General features: G+C 40.3%; 1 protein-coding gene across 1 annotated transcript in view; it reads left to right on the forward strand.

Annotated features, from left to right (window-relative positions):
• Positions 1-12,707, forward strand: part of Cacul1 (CDK2 associated cullin domain 1) — a 78,265-nt gene extending 65,558 nt beyond the window's left edge. Inside the window, exons 6-9 of the mRNA XM_004625637.2 lie at positions 1,938-2,027; positions 3,214-3,352; positions 7,703-7,746; positions 8,440-12,707. Of these exons, the coding sequence (XP_004625694.1) occupies positions 1,938-2,027; positions 3,214-3,352; positions 7,703-7,746; positions 8,440-8,480 (314 nt within the window). The 3' untranslated portion in view covers positions 8,481-12,707. The remainder of the gene's footprint in view (positions 1-1,937; positions 2,028-3,213; positions 3,353-7,702; positions 7,747-8,439) is intronic.
• The last annotated feature ends 1,609 nt before the right edge of the window (positions 12,708-14,316 follow it).

Consider the following 14,316-nt stretch of genomic DNA (forward strand, 5'->3'; position numbering starts at 1 on the left):
GCCGGGCCTGCGCTCTGGGTCTGTTTAGGATCCCGTGGCCCTGGTCGTCTCACTCACTCGCTGGCCTACGCTCCGGGTCTGTTTAGGATCCCGCGGCTCTGGTCGTCTCACTCACTCGCCGGCCTGCGCTCCGGGTCTGTTCAGGATCCCGTGGCCTGGGTCGTCTCACTCACTCGTGGGGCCTGCGCTCTGGGTCTGTTCAGGATCCCGCGGCCTGGGTCGTCTCTGACCTGCTTACTCTTAACAAAACATAACTTCACTGAATATATGTGCTTTTTCTAAAATTTGATCAGTGTCTTTGGGCTTCAGTTGCATTCGGAAACGTTAGTATTCTTTTTGTTATTGCCGTGTAACAAGTCATCCAGGAACATAGTGGCTTTGAACAGCAGCAGTCTTATTTTGTTCTTTAACTTGTGGAGGGCCTTGCAGGCAGTTTATCCCTGCTGTGCTCAGCGCTGGGTGGCAAGCCTCAGCAGGAGGGGCTGCACTTTTCAAATGGCTGACTTACATGGCTGCTAATTTAGTATGACTTTGGTTTCTCACCAGTTTCCTCCAAGAGTGAAAGTCACAACATACAAGAAGTAGATGCACAAGTTTCTTAAATCCTGAGCCCAGAAACTGTGGCTGTGTGACTTTTGTGTAACCTTTTGGCAAGCAGCCAGCCAGCCTGGCCTCCTGGGGGACACAGATCCCACCTGTTGATGGGAGGTGTGTCAGGAACGTGATGAGTCTTGTGTTGGAGAGTGCAGCAAGGCAAATGAACATCCTCTGCTGAAAAGTAATTGGTGCTTAGTGTTCACCAATTGTCCTTTCTGCATGGAGACGGTGACTTCACTGCAGATGAGACCAGTTCTCTGTCCGCCTCATGGTGTATATAGTCCTTTTCAAACTTACCTTCTTGTATAATAAAGTACAATTTTAGTTTTATTTTTTAGAGTAAACTAACAGAAAGTAGATGCCACAGGGTAAGCTTGTAGCACTGAGGTGTTGCTCTCCACCTCGCCAGCAAGGAAGACGCAACACACAGCTCTTCCTTCAGCAGTTTATTCAGGCCCCTTACTGCAAGCTTCTTTTCTCCCAATCCCCCAGCCCTTGGCTAATATATACTCCCGAGCCCAATCCCAGTGCGCCACGTGGGGATCGCCCATGGGTCCAGCATATGCGGAAGCGAATCATGACTGCAGCCCTGGCCATATAAGGAGTTGTTGTGCACAGAGAGCGCTCACCCATGGGGGGTGGAAGGCGGAAACCAGCGCCATCTTGTAGGTGCAGTCCTTCGCAGCTCTCCACACTGAGGAGCTCTTGAGTGGGCAGAGGAGTGCAGGACCTAGGAAGGTGCTTAGCCCTTCTAGACTCTAACATTGATTTCTAAAGAGAGAGATTGGTCTAGAAATGATTAGAGTTCTCTAGTTTTAAAACTGTGTGATTTATTGACTTCTTGATTAGTGGCATTATTGGAAGATTCTTGTTTAATACATGATTTTTAGAAGAAGAATACTACTTACAGCCAATTTCTTAGTACCAGTTGCATGTAAGTAAGACCATTGTTTCAGTGGTGGTGTGTGTGGGGAAGTAGAGAATACAGAACTGCGTGAAACACAAGTCTTCATGCCTCTTCTCTCAGCCATTAGTGTCCACATGTAATGGGGGTACTTTTACTGAATGCTGCAAGTACTACTGCTTTTAGAAAAACTGACTTCTTTTCTGAATCTCGAGTTGATTCATTTTCATGAGTGTCTAACCAACCATTGTTAAGTATTTATCTGTTGAATTAAGCGACTGCCCTTTTAATCCTTAAGTTTATAAAATTCAATTTATCCTCTTGGGCTGATTTTTCTTGCACTTGTTTACCTTTTGGTCTTTGAGAGAAATAATCATAACAGGAATCTTGGCAGTCAGGGTCCTTGACATCCTTCTTTACTGCCTTCCTATTTCAGCTTTACTTTTGGAAGCCCAGTCGACACCATTCCAGGTCACACCTTCAACTATGGCGAACATCGTGAAAGGCTTGTATACTCTCAGACCAGGTAAAAAGCCATCATTTCTGTTGGGCTTGGGCTTGGGCTTGTTTGCTTATTTATGTTACATCCTTATTCAAGAGGGCAGTGGGGTTTTTTTTTAGGAGTTTTGTGAGACAGAGTGGCATATTAAATTGGCTGTGGTAAAAAAGTTGAGAAGATACTGATCAGTGTGAAAAGTAAACTCAGAACTCACTTGAACTCTTTCTGTGATAGTCAAAAATCACTTAGTTTGATTTTTTTTTATAGCTCCTGTGAAAGGAAATGAAATATAAGAAATAATTATAGAATATGCTTCAGACAAAACTAAAGCTCATGTTTGGTCTTAATTGCTGTCTTTGTTATTGATGGAATGTCTTCATCACTACTGCAAATATGTACAGTCATGTACATTGGCAACTCTGACCATCTTAGGCCTGTAGTATAACTGGCAAGGAATCTAGAGGTTTTGGTAAAATTAAAGTGATCTCATAAGAGTGCTTTGGGAAGATACATTATCAGAAGCATCAAGTAAAAAGTATTATGTTAAAAGTAATGGCTTATAAATTACCTTAATGTATCTTAGAATAAGAACTACATATTGAAGAAATCCTCATATCTGTAGGTGTATTCCTGTTTGTAAGCCAGAACTTCCAGCTTGTCAGAGTTAACATCTAGCCCGGTATAAAATGCCCACAAGGAAGACGTTGTAATATTCTCAGAGTAGAACTTCATTCAACTGTCATACATGCGCAAGATGTCTTTTTGACAGTAATCACCTTTCTTATATTTGAGGATTAAATGAAATAAAACATGCTACAAAGAGTATAATCATGCCCATATCATGGGCTGGCGAGATACCTCAGCAGCTTAAGCACCTGCCTCACAAGTACAAGGTCCTGAGTTCAATCCCCTGTACCAAAAAGTAAAAAAATAAATGGAATAATGACAAGTAAAACATCTATATTTGTTCACTACTATATCTCATAGCATGATGAATATGCACACATTAACTGTTACTAGCCATTCACTTATTTTATTTAATTGATGCCTTGATTGGTAAATTAATTAGCTTAAAAGACAGGTCAAAATTTAGTTTGCTGAAATGGAAGTTAAGTGGAAATGCTAGTGTTGGATAGCCTATATTTTTGTTCTTTAAAACAAAAGAAAAAATTATCTATATGATTTCCTTGTTCCATCTTTTTCTCCCTCACAGAGTGGGTTCATATGGCTCCAACTCTATTTTCTAAATTTATTCCAAACATTCTCCCTCCGGCGATGGAATCTGAGCTTTCTGAATATGCTGCTCAGGACCAGAAACTTCAAAGAGAACTTATACAGAATGGCTTTACAAGGCAAGTTGTCTTTTTCATTTAGTGCCAACGCGTGTCCTTTCTTCAGGCCATTTTGGGAAGGCAGGGAGGGTTCTGAGGTTCTTAGAAGGCACAGGTGTTGGTTGGTCTTAGGCCAAGGTGCTATGCCTGGCAAGGTCATCAGCTGATGGACTGTGGCAACACTGGAGCTGGTTTTGGACTTGTGGAAGCTACCCTTTGCAGGTGCATTTTGAAGAAGGTATTTCTTGCTGGTGAGCAGTTAACATTTGGCAACTTCCAAGAGCTCTTCAGCTTGATTTTCTCATATTAGTCCTGAATGTGTGGTAAAACACTGTAGAAATTTTATTAGGTATAAGGTACTACTAAGCTAGCAAAGAGACTTTAAATTCTTCATTTTATTTTTTTTCTCATTAAAAAGGATATCTTTTTGTACATATCCAAAGAAATTTACCTTCATTGCCTTTAACATATAAATTTTGATTATTTTTAGAATTTTTTGCATTTCATCATGGTAGCCTTATCTCAAAAAAATTTATAAAGTGCATTTTTTAAACAAAAATAAAGTGCAATGAAATGTTCATGAATCCTTGTGGGGAAACACCTGGTTTTATCACTGTATCATTTAAAGGCACAGCAGTACCTTTTATTTTCATACATCTTACTTTTAGGATGTCTTCATAATATGAGAAATGCAAACTAAACCAATTCTGAGTGGTTCTTTTTCACCTACTAGATTGGTAGAAGTCCAGAACTGTAACAGTTATAAGCAAGGCCATGATTAACAACCCCCTTCAAACTCTGCTGGTGGATTTCCAGAATTGCTTTATATAACTTCTCATATTTGAATTCTTAACATCAAAGAAAAATTGTAAAAAGAAAAAAAGATACCTGGGATGTTTCAGTCCTGCTTGTGCCCACAATAGTAGATTGGGCAGGGCCAGCGAGATAGCTCAGCAGACCAAGTGCCTGCTTGCGCAGGGGCTGGGGTTCAATTCTTGGCAGCGCATGCTGCGCCAGCCCCACCCCTGGGCCCACTGTGTAGGTGACCACATCCAGGCATGGTGGTGTGTACCTGTAATCCCAGCATTGGGGAGGCTAAAAGCAGGAGGATCACTACAAGTTCGAGCTTTCTAATGAGACAGTAAAACACTCAATAGTAGATCGGGGCTGAGGAGATAGCTCAACGGCATAAGCAACTGCCTGGCAAGCTCAAGGTCCACGTTCTGTCCCCAGTACTGCAAAAGGAAGGAAGGAAGGAAGGAAGGAAGGAAGGAAGGAAGGAAGGAAGGAAGGAAGGAAAAAAGAGAAGAGAGGAGAAGAGAAAGAAAAAGGGGCCAGGGAGATGGTTCAGTAGAATAAGCGCTTCCCTGGCAAGTGCAAGGGCTTGAGTTCAATCCCCGGTTCTGCCAAAAAAAAAAGAAAGAAAAAAAATCTGCTTGTGAGATAGCGCAGCAAACTAAAGCACCTGGTAAGCTTAGGCAAGTGCAGGGAGCTGGGGTGGGTCCACAGCACCACATGCTGTGCAGCCCCCCACCTAACTGAGCCAGCCAAGAGACTGGGTATGGTGTTATATGCCTGTAATCCCAGTGCTGAGGAGGCCGAAAACTGGAGGATCACTAGGAGTCCAGGCCTCATAGTGAGATCCTGTAACAACAAAATACATTTTTAAAAAAGGGATTAAATGTTGAATCACTTCTCTGGTTAGGATTAAGGTAGACTTCCTTTTTCTGAGGTTCTAAGGCCAAACTAAATTTCAGTCAAACTACCTTGCCTGGGATCACTAAGTCTGTTTCAGCAGTGGTTGGAAAGAAAGGTAATTTTTCTTGTTTTTTATTTGTGCTTGGATTGGCACTTATTCCCTTTCTAGTCCCCCTGACACCTATCTTCATGGGTAATGGGGGCACTGAGTAACCCACTGGCCGTGTACCTCCCTCCCTGATGATAATTGTCATCATTAGTAGTTTCTTGTGATTCCTTCTGTGTGTGTGTGTGTGTGTGCGCACGCACACGTATGTGTACATATGCAGATACAAGAAACAAGCTATGTCCTCATTTTTATATCTTTTCACACATTCCATTGTGTGGATATATTAGATGCATTATAGCTTGTGTAAGCAGTCCCCTCCCTGGCACTGTAAAGCCTCAAAAGAAGCTGTGTAGATAGGCCACGTAGACTCCCTTTCTTGTGGCTAGGGGAAGGAATGCTCAGGGAGAAATGCTGGAGTGTAAATGGCTAACTTTTTTATTGATGTTGGGAAAGGAGGCAGTATTTCCAACTGAAACTGAGTTGTAATATTTTCATACATAAAATGAAGCCATTATTTAATGCTAAATCAATTTTACCTGTCCGTTTTTGAAGGCCAGTATGCTAATGATTCACTAAATAAAAATGATAGGGGCCGGAGAGATGGCTCAGTGGTATAAGCGCTTCCCTGGCAAGTGCAAGGGCCTGAGTTCAATCCCTGGTTCTGCCCAAAAAAAAAAAAAAAAAAAAAAAAAAAAAAAGATAGAGTATAATGAAACATTTTGCTTTCCCTTTTCTCCTTTCTGCTCCCTTGCCATTAAATCATTATTAGTTTCTTGTGATTCCTTCGTGTGTGTGTGTGTGTGTGTGTGTGTGTGTGTGTGTACATATGCAGATACAAGAAATAAAAGCTATATCCTCATTTTTATATCTTATCACACATTCCGTTGTATGAATATATTAGATGCATTGTAGCTTATTTAAGCAGTCCCCAGTAGTTCACTTGCATTTTGATATTAGATAATACTTCAGTGGAGAACCTAGGCCAGCTTATAATTTTATACCTGTTGAGTATATATCCACCAGGTAAATGCTCAGACATAGGATGGCAGGTCAAGAGTAAATACATGTATAAGTGTGGTTAATATTACCAAAATGCCCTCCGTAGAGGCTGTCCCATTTGCATAGCCATCAGCAGAGTTAGAAAGTGCTTTTACTTCATGGCCTCATTTGTACTGTATATTGTTACACTTGAAGTTTTTTTCCGGTCTATGAGGTCAATCCCCGGTACCAAAAAAAAACCCAACAACAAAAACCAAAAACAAGACATTTTTCCAGTCTAGCAGGTGAAAAAAATTACTTAGATTTTCTGTGTAGATGGCTCAGTGGCATAAGTGCCTGCTTGGCAAGCATAAGATCCTGAGTTTGATACCTGGTACAAAAAAAAAAAAAAATTAGATTTGATTTCTCTTGTTATAAAGCTGAGCATAGTTTCACAGCATGTCTTTCTGCAAACTGCCCATTATGTCCTTTATTCCTTGCTCTGTCATTTTTTCCTCTTTGATTTCTAGGAGCACTTGCTGGTTTTTTTTTATTGGTTTGTTTTTGTAATGATACGAGGTGGGGGAGTTGAATTCAAGGTCTTTATACTGAGTTACCTTGTCAGCCTTTTAAAAAATTTTTTTGAGACAGTCCTTAAGTCACTGTGCTGCCTAGGCTAGACTTGAACTTAGGATCCTCTTGCCTCAGCCTCCCAGGGTGCTGCTGTTATAACTGTATGCTAACACACCAGGCTAAGAAATTGATTCTTAGTCCAAAATGAAATAGGTCTGTTTCTCAGTTCATCTTTTGATTTCCAAGACTAAGGAAGAATATACTTGAAGGATAGATAGCCTAGGACAGTGTTTGGAGGAACAACAGTGCTCAACAAAAGAATGGCAAGTGGAGAACAAGGAAGGTTGGAAGCTAAAGGAAAAAAGTGTGTCAGGAAGAATGAGATCAGCCACTTAAATCTGCCAAGAGACTGAGGAAGAAGCCAGTAGTGAGCTGGTCAGTATGGTTCATCACTTAAGCATCTTAGTCATTCGTCTTTAATATTGTCTGAGTAGCTGGAGAAACACACATAGGATTTGCAAGTAGCACAGAACCTCTATCTTCTTAATGGCCCTAAGGTGGAACTGAAAGACCTGTGGGCATTTGAACATGAGCTGGTTAATATATGTAAAGGTTTGTGTTCCTCTGCCTATAAAAAGGCACATTAAGGTTTTGAGTTTTCAAAGGCTTTAAGAGTTTTTGGTTGCCTGGGAAGGTTTTTTCTTTGAAAATTGCCTTACTGTGTGCAGATCACTAGGGTTGTTGATAGCAGAATTCAGGCTTGTCTTAAAGGCTTATTTTTAGTCTGAGGTAATTATAGCTGATCCTTCACTTAATAATTTTCTATATCTGAGGCTGTACCTTTTAGCTAAGGTTACAAGTGACTCAGCTTGTATCTATTTTTAAACGTGTAAGGTGAGAACTGAAATATTTGCTATACTTCCACCATCACTTATATTGATTCATTTCTGCTGTTTTGGCATGTGAAGAGATGAGTCAGTTCTGTTTACTGCCTCCTCCTTTGTTATCCCTAGAGGTGACCAGTCCCGGAAGAGAGCTGGGGACGAGTTGGCTTATAGTAAGTAATAATGTTTCTTCCTGTCTTTGATGGATTTTGATGCTAGATGGCCACTGATGGTTTGTGATTAAATCATATTGATAGCCACGTGGTCTTCACAGTGCTGTCAGGAGGCACTGTGTGATCTATGCTGGGCTGTTGTTCAAATTCGGCAGCTCTAACGTTGGTAGTGGTTTTAAGGCAGCTGCCAAGACACTAGTAGATTCTTTAATTGTCTATACAGATGGGATAAATAGCCCAGGATACATTTATTATCTTGTTTGACTCATTTAACTTCATTCAGAACCACATGATTTTTGAAAAATTGTTTACATGTATGCAGTACATAATGATTACGTTCATCATGGGGAGTTGGTGCATGTACATAACACATCTTAATTCTCTGGTCCCCGCTTCCCAGCACCACATGATTTTAAGGGGCTTTTAAAATAAGTTTTCTTCTGGGTGTGGTGGCATACATCTGTAATCCCAGCACTTGGGAGGCTGTAAACAGGCAGATCACTATGAGTCCCATCTAGTAATGAGACCCTGAACACCCTGTAGACCCCTCCCTAAAAAGAAAGAAAGAAAGAAAGTCTTTGGAGGGATTGGGAGAAGAATAAGAAAACATTTGGAATAAATGTGTATTTTCTTTTTTCCCTTCTCAAGTGCTGTCTGGTCTTCATGCTTTTTCCTGTTGTGGTGTTTTTTCAGACAGCTCCTCTGCATGTGCAAGTTCCAGGGGATACAGATAGTAAATGTGCTGAATGTACTTTCCTCCCAAGAGAGGAAGCACTGGAGCTGCAGAGACTGTGTCCAGGGTGCAGCGCAGCCTGCAGCGCTCAGGAGGTCTGTCGTGAGGCTGCTCTTGGGAGAAGATGCTGGACTTCTTATTTTGGTTTGTAATTTTTAAAAAACTAACAAAAAACAAAAACAGTTGCTGCTAGACTTGGGGGTGACTACGACATGGGACAATCTTTTAGTGAATTCATCTACAGATTCTGTGAGGAGCAAGCATCTTGGAAAGTGACCATTGCTAAGTGAAATCCAAGAGCCAGAATCAGCAGTGTCCTCCAAAAAAACAAGGGAAGAAGAAATCTTTTTTTTTTTTTTTTTTTAAGCACTTGTTACGTTCATTTATGGACTTGGCACTTCTTATTGGTTCACATGTCAAGGTATCTTTTGCTTTAAACCAAGCAGATGGTTACAATACAGTATTTTCCACTTGTATCCCAGACAGCCACCTTTAAAATAAGAATGGTCTTTGTTCAGCATTAGAATGTCTGGTTAAAGGAAAATCCCAACCCACCTTTCACTAGACCCTTTCCCCCATTGATTCACAACCCTTTCTTATTCTGTGCCTTGAGCTCTGTGCACTTTGCAACTGTGTGATGGTATTATCAAACTTACAAATGCTTCCTGGAGAAGTTGCTGGCGTTCTGAGCCAACCCACCAAAATGTCAAGTGTGTGGCAGGATATTAAGTGGGGAAGTAGAAATGTGTTGCACATTGGTCAGATCCCCTTCCCCCCGTGGCACCAGGGCATGCTTATGTTACTACGAGGACCAGTTCTCACACAACACCTCCATTCCACCATCACCTCACCTGATCTTACCTGTCCCTGGAGTGGGGTGGTGGGTGACATTGCAGCATTAACATCTCTTTTTCTACTGTAGGGAAGTGTGCAGTGGTAGGAGCAGCTTCCTCTGACACCCTAGGGAGCATTGTAGTTACTAAAACCAAATAGACTACATGGTGTGGACTTCCTGATTCATTTCATTTCAGTGGAAGAGATGAGTACTTTAAAAAGTGATCTGCATTCTGCATCTCCTTAACAACATATTTGAGGTTTCAATGGAATAGGGAAGAAGTCACACTACTGCTTTAAGGATGGCTTCTAGCCGTGAGAAAGCTACATTTTCTGTGTCACCACACCTACAGTGCTAATTAATTCTCCATAAGAGCCTCTAAAGCTTATTCTAGTTGTTTTTGAAATGCAAAGAAAAATTGCAAGATACAGCAAGAAAAAAACATTTTTCTTCTGTTTTGTTTGAATGTAAATTGAGCATAGGCTTCAATCCATTGGGTTAATGATAGTTACCTCTTCAGAGAACAGAAGAGATACCAGGGATGTCACCACACTGCTGATTTGTAGGTTTTTCATAGAGTTGTTTACCAATTCAGTGTGTCCTTTTAGGGGAGTGTGATGGACACAGGCTTTAGAAGTGGGATATCTATGTCATCTGATAGAAATCCTTGATTTGTAAAAAGTAAAGGTGAGATACGGTTCTAAGTATTCATCAGCCAGTTGCTGCATTTTGGGGAGGGCTTTAGTTGGACTCATTCATCCTGAGCATTATGGACTGTATTCATGAACACTGAATCACTCTAAGAACATATACAGGCTCTGTGACCTACTATACTAGTCATATTCTAGTATCAAGAAAGAATTCCATTTTATCACGAAGCCTAAATTTTACTTTGCTCAATGGAATGTTTGCTGTGGGCTTATAAGTAGTACCTGGGACGAAGTGTCTCCTGAGTGGCTTTGATGATATATCTGAAAGGAATAAAATTGGAACATTTCTTTAAACATGGATGAATTCTTCAGTATCCTAATAACATACTCAAGTCCTTTTTCTGGGAGAGAACATTCTTTTTTGGCAAATAACAGAAGACTTTTCCCTATAAAAAAGCATTGTACTGTGATGTAAGTTGGCATTAAAATCTTTGGATGCCTTTGCATTATTAACTTAATGGAGAAATATTTTATATTCTTTTTATTATTGTGTATGTTAACAAAAAAAAGTTAGGAAAAGGAAAGCTTTTTGTGAAAATTTAGTTTCTCATAAATTTTTGCATATTGACTATGACCAGCTTATGGGTCAGGGTTGGTACCCCAAAGCTGTTATTAGAAGGTATCCTGAAGAGTGTACCCCTTCACCTAGTGCATATGACCTGGCTGTTATGAATCTCATAGCCCCTTAAGGTATACTGCAGTGTGAAAGCTATTCCTTTAAGTAAAGATTGAGATGACTTATTACTTGAAATTCTTCACAGAATTCTTAGCTTATAACATGAAATAAAATTTTGTGCCCATTTCATTTTTTATTGGCTGAATACTATTGTTTGCCAGAAAGTATTTTCCTCCCATTTATTTGTATTCTTGCCAGGACAGTACACGGTTTTTCCACCCCAGCTAAATACTGGCTTTTGTATGAAATCACTGAAGATCCAAATCATTGGAGTATTTTATCTGCCAGTTGGTTAGTCAATACATGCAAGTGATATGGCTAGACTGGCTAGTACATATGCACAGCTGAACACTAGACACTTAGAGAGCCAGGAGCCAGGTCAGTCATCTTCAAATAATGCATGTCAAATAAATAGATAATATTGTTTTAGGAGACGGTACGTATTTTAAAGATTGGCCTTAAGCTTATGTAACAAGAGAATTCATGATCTCTGTTATCACAGCTACACCCTAACCCGGCAGGAATTACTACTACTTTGTGTTGGGGTGGGGGGAAGGGGTACCAAAAGGCAAAGCCTGGTGTTGTAATTCTTGACTGAATAGTTCTGAGGCAGGACTAGTAAGAAGAAGCACTTGGGTCTGTTTTGCATTGCTAAACTCTGCAGAAAAGTGTTTTTCCTGCCTCTTCTACAAGTCCCTCTTATTAAAATGCAGGTAGTTAGTGAGCAGGTGAGATCAGATGCCCGTGACCATGACACGGGTTTCCCTGCTCCAGCCTGTCTGGCTGTCACTTCCCTTGCTGTTTGCTGTGCTTTCTGTTGGGTTGCACATTTGCACACATAAAACATTCCTCAGGAAGAGTTTGCACGTGCTTCACCTTGCAATATTCTGTACAGACCAAATGAGTTGGAAGGTTTTTAGCACAAAAGGGTAACTTCAGAGTAGTCTGTACACCTAGCAAAGGTAACAGTGATGTAGCAAACAGAATTGGTTTCTGCAGTTATATAGTGAGCAGGAGCATTTGTATCATAGTATTGAAATAATCCTGTTGCATCTCCCTGTAATCAGAGTAAATAACTCTTCCAGAATTTGTCTTATTGAGGCTGCCCATATTTTACTGATTGTTCTCTTATCTTAACTTCAGATAATTATTTCCATGATTGCAGAAGAAAGATGTTGCCATTTAGGTAAAATTCCCTTGCTTAATAAGCAGCTATTATTAAACTAACAGAATTGTTTTATGAGTATACACTAATCTGAGATATGAAAGCAAACTGAAAAGCAACAGAAAAATTCTGCATTAGCTATTTCACCACTGTTAGGATGTTTCAATTTGATTTTTTTTTTTTAAATGGGGCATTACTGATGTTTTAGCTTGGAATACTATGTTTACTTTAATACAGGTATAGATGTCTTTATGAGATGTTAAAATCCAAGGTCAGAATGTGAACTCTTTGACTGATACCTATAACAGAATTATAGAACCTTTTTAGTTGTGATTATTGTTTTCAGTAAGATTGTAAGGTATTCATTGTACCAGAAGTTAAAGTGAAGCTTCTAAGAAGAGTTCACAGAGAAATGGCTGTCCTGTTGCCATTATTGCCCTAAGAAAATTTGCCTCACATTTGGCTGCCAAGGTTTGTGAAAGGAGTGCTTTCCCAGGGAAACAGTTCTTTTGTTTCCCCCATTGATCAAAGTCACTGTTGCCCCCTCCACTGTCTGAGACCCTGTTGTGAACCTCTTTCCAGAGCTGAGGGGCATAAATCCACATACTGTTTCAGCTTATGTTGACAGAGTGGCTGTGAGAGAATTGAAGATATGATGGAGATCAATTCTTACAGGACCCTGGTATATATATTGCACCCCCGCTGGTTGGAAATGTCTTCATTTCAGGTTGGACTGCATTGATTAGAAAACATTTACGGATTATAATTCTGGGAAATTTATAGGGTGGCTTGGGGTTAATTCTGTGGTTTGGAAAAAAATAAATATTTTGTATTAATTCTCACATGTCATTTCAACGTTGTAACTATGTACTAAATGCAATAAGATTGTGGCTATTCTCCTAGGGTGTGCTTTATTAAACAGATGGCAGTTTATTTGCTCCCGTTAGTCCAATTTGTCAGTTTTACAGTGATGCATTTCAGGAGAAATTATTCAAGTGTGAAGTGTGGTGAGCTATGGTTAGAAACAGGAGTGCTTATCTATAATTTTGGAGGTTGTATGGGGGCAAGAGGTTTCCTCCACCCACCAGCCCAGCCAGGGCAAGGAGGAAGCAGTAAGGTCTTGTTCCTGGTGGTGCTTGTTGGTTAGAAGGCATAGTAAATTCATAACAGTTGTTGCTTGGTTATTAATCCAAGAAAAACAAAAAGATGGATGAAACAGTAATTGACATGGGATGCACAGCCACTGACTTTGCCTCTGACCTTTAACCCTTGGTGGAGTTTGAATCACTCCTCTGTTAGGGTGTATAAGATCAATCTAAACCATTGTGGTTAATGAGATAAATCTTGTACAGAGATTCTTGGCCTTGTTATGTTGTAAATCTTGCACAGCTATCTCTGGCCTTGATGCTTGGTTCACAGGAACTTTGTTATAGCATATACATTGCTTTTACCTAAATTATATTCTAATGCCTCCTGAGTGGTAACCACACTTGGCATCTATTTGTCACAACAGTTCACTACCTGGCAGGGCAGGGTGAGTGCTGGTCCTGACCCTTGCATGGTGATTAAAAAACTGCATGTAACTATACATAGAAAGTTTTGCATGTTCTGTGGGTGTGTGTAGTGTGCATGTAGGCATATATGTAATTTTTCTTTCTCTGATTTAATACTCGTATATCTTTCTGTTGTGGGCCTTTGTCTTAGTTACTTCTCTCTCATTGCTGAAACAAAATACCCAGTGCTCACAGTTAAAGGGGGTAGAGGTTTGTTTAGGTCACAGTTTGTAGTGGTTTCAGTCCGTGGTCTGCTGGCTCCAAGGCAGGGTGGCGTGGCAGAAGGCATCACAGAGGAGAAACATGTTGTTCATGGGCAGCAGAAGGTAGCAAAGCAACAAGGGACGACCGTAGCTCTCTCTGTCCCTTCTGTCTTATCCAGACTATTTAGAGCAGGTAGCACATAACCCTTAATTCTAGTGCCTTTGATCCTAGCATTGTACCTTAAATCAGTGCCAGCATCACACAACCTGAAAAAGGCACACTTCCAGTGTGGCCACCTCCGAAAAAGGCATACCTATGACCACGTGAGGCTTCAGAGATACAGCTAGACACAAGTCGTAACAGCCTTCAAGCAAAACTTTGGGATTTTTTTTTTTTTTTTGCACAAATTAGCTATATTTTCTCTATTTCTCTTGTGTTTTTCTAATATGAAACCAGAAGTAATACTCTGTATTTTTTAGTTACAATTACAGTGTCTCTTTCTCTTCCAGTGTTGCCAGTATGTTTTCCAGCACTGTTCTCAGAATGCCCTGGGTTTTTATTTGTTTTAACCTATTCTGTTGTAGATGTGTGTAGGCGTGTGAAGTGTGCATATAGGTGGCGTCCTTTTAATCAGGTCTGGCAGAATTCAGTGATTTTAGCTTTGTATTTAAGTCACCTAACAGTTTCCCTTTTT

Source organism: Octodon degus, unplaced genomic scaffold (genome assembly GCF_000260255.1).
Source record: "Octodon degus isolate 3935 unplaced genomic scaffold, OctDeg1.0 scaffold00010, whole genome shotgun sequence".
Classification (NCBI taxonomy): domain Eukaryota; kingdom Metazoa; phylum Chordata; class Mammalia; order Rodentia; family Octodontidae; genus Octodon; species Octodon degus.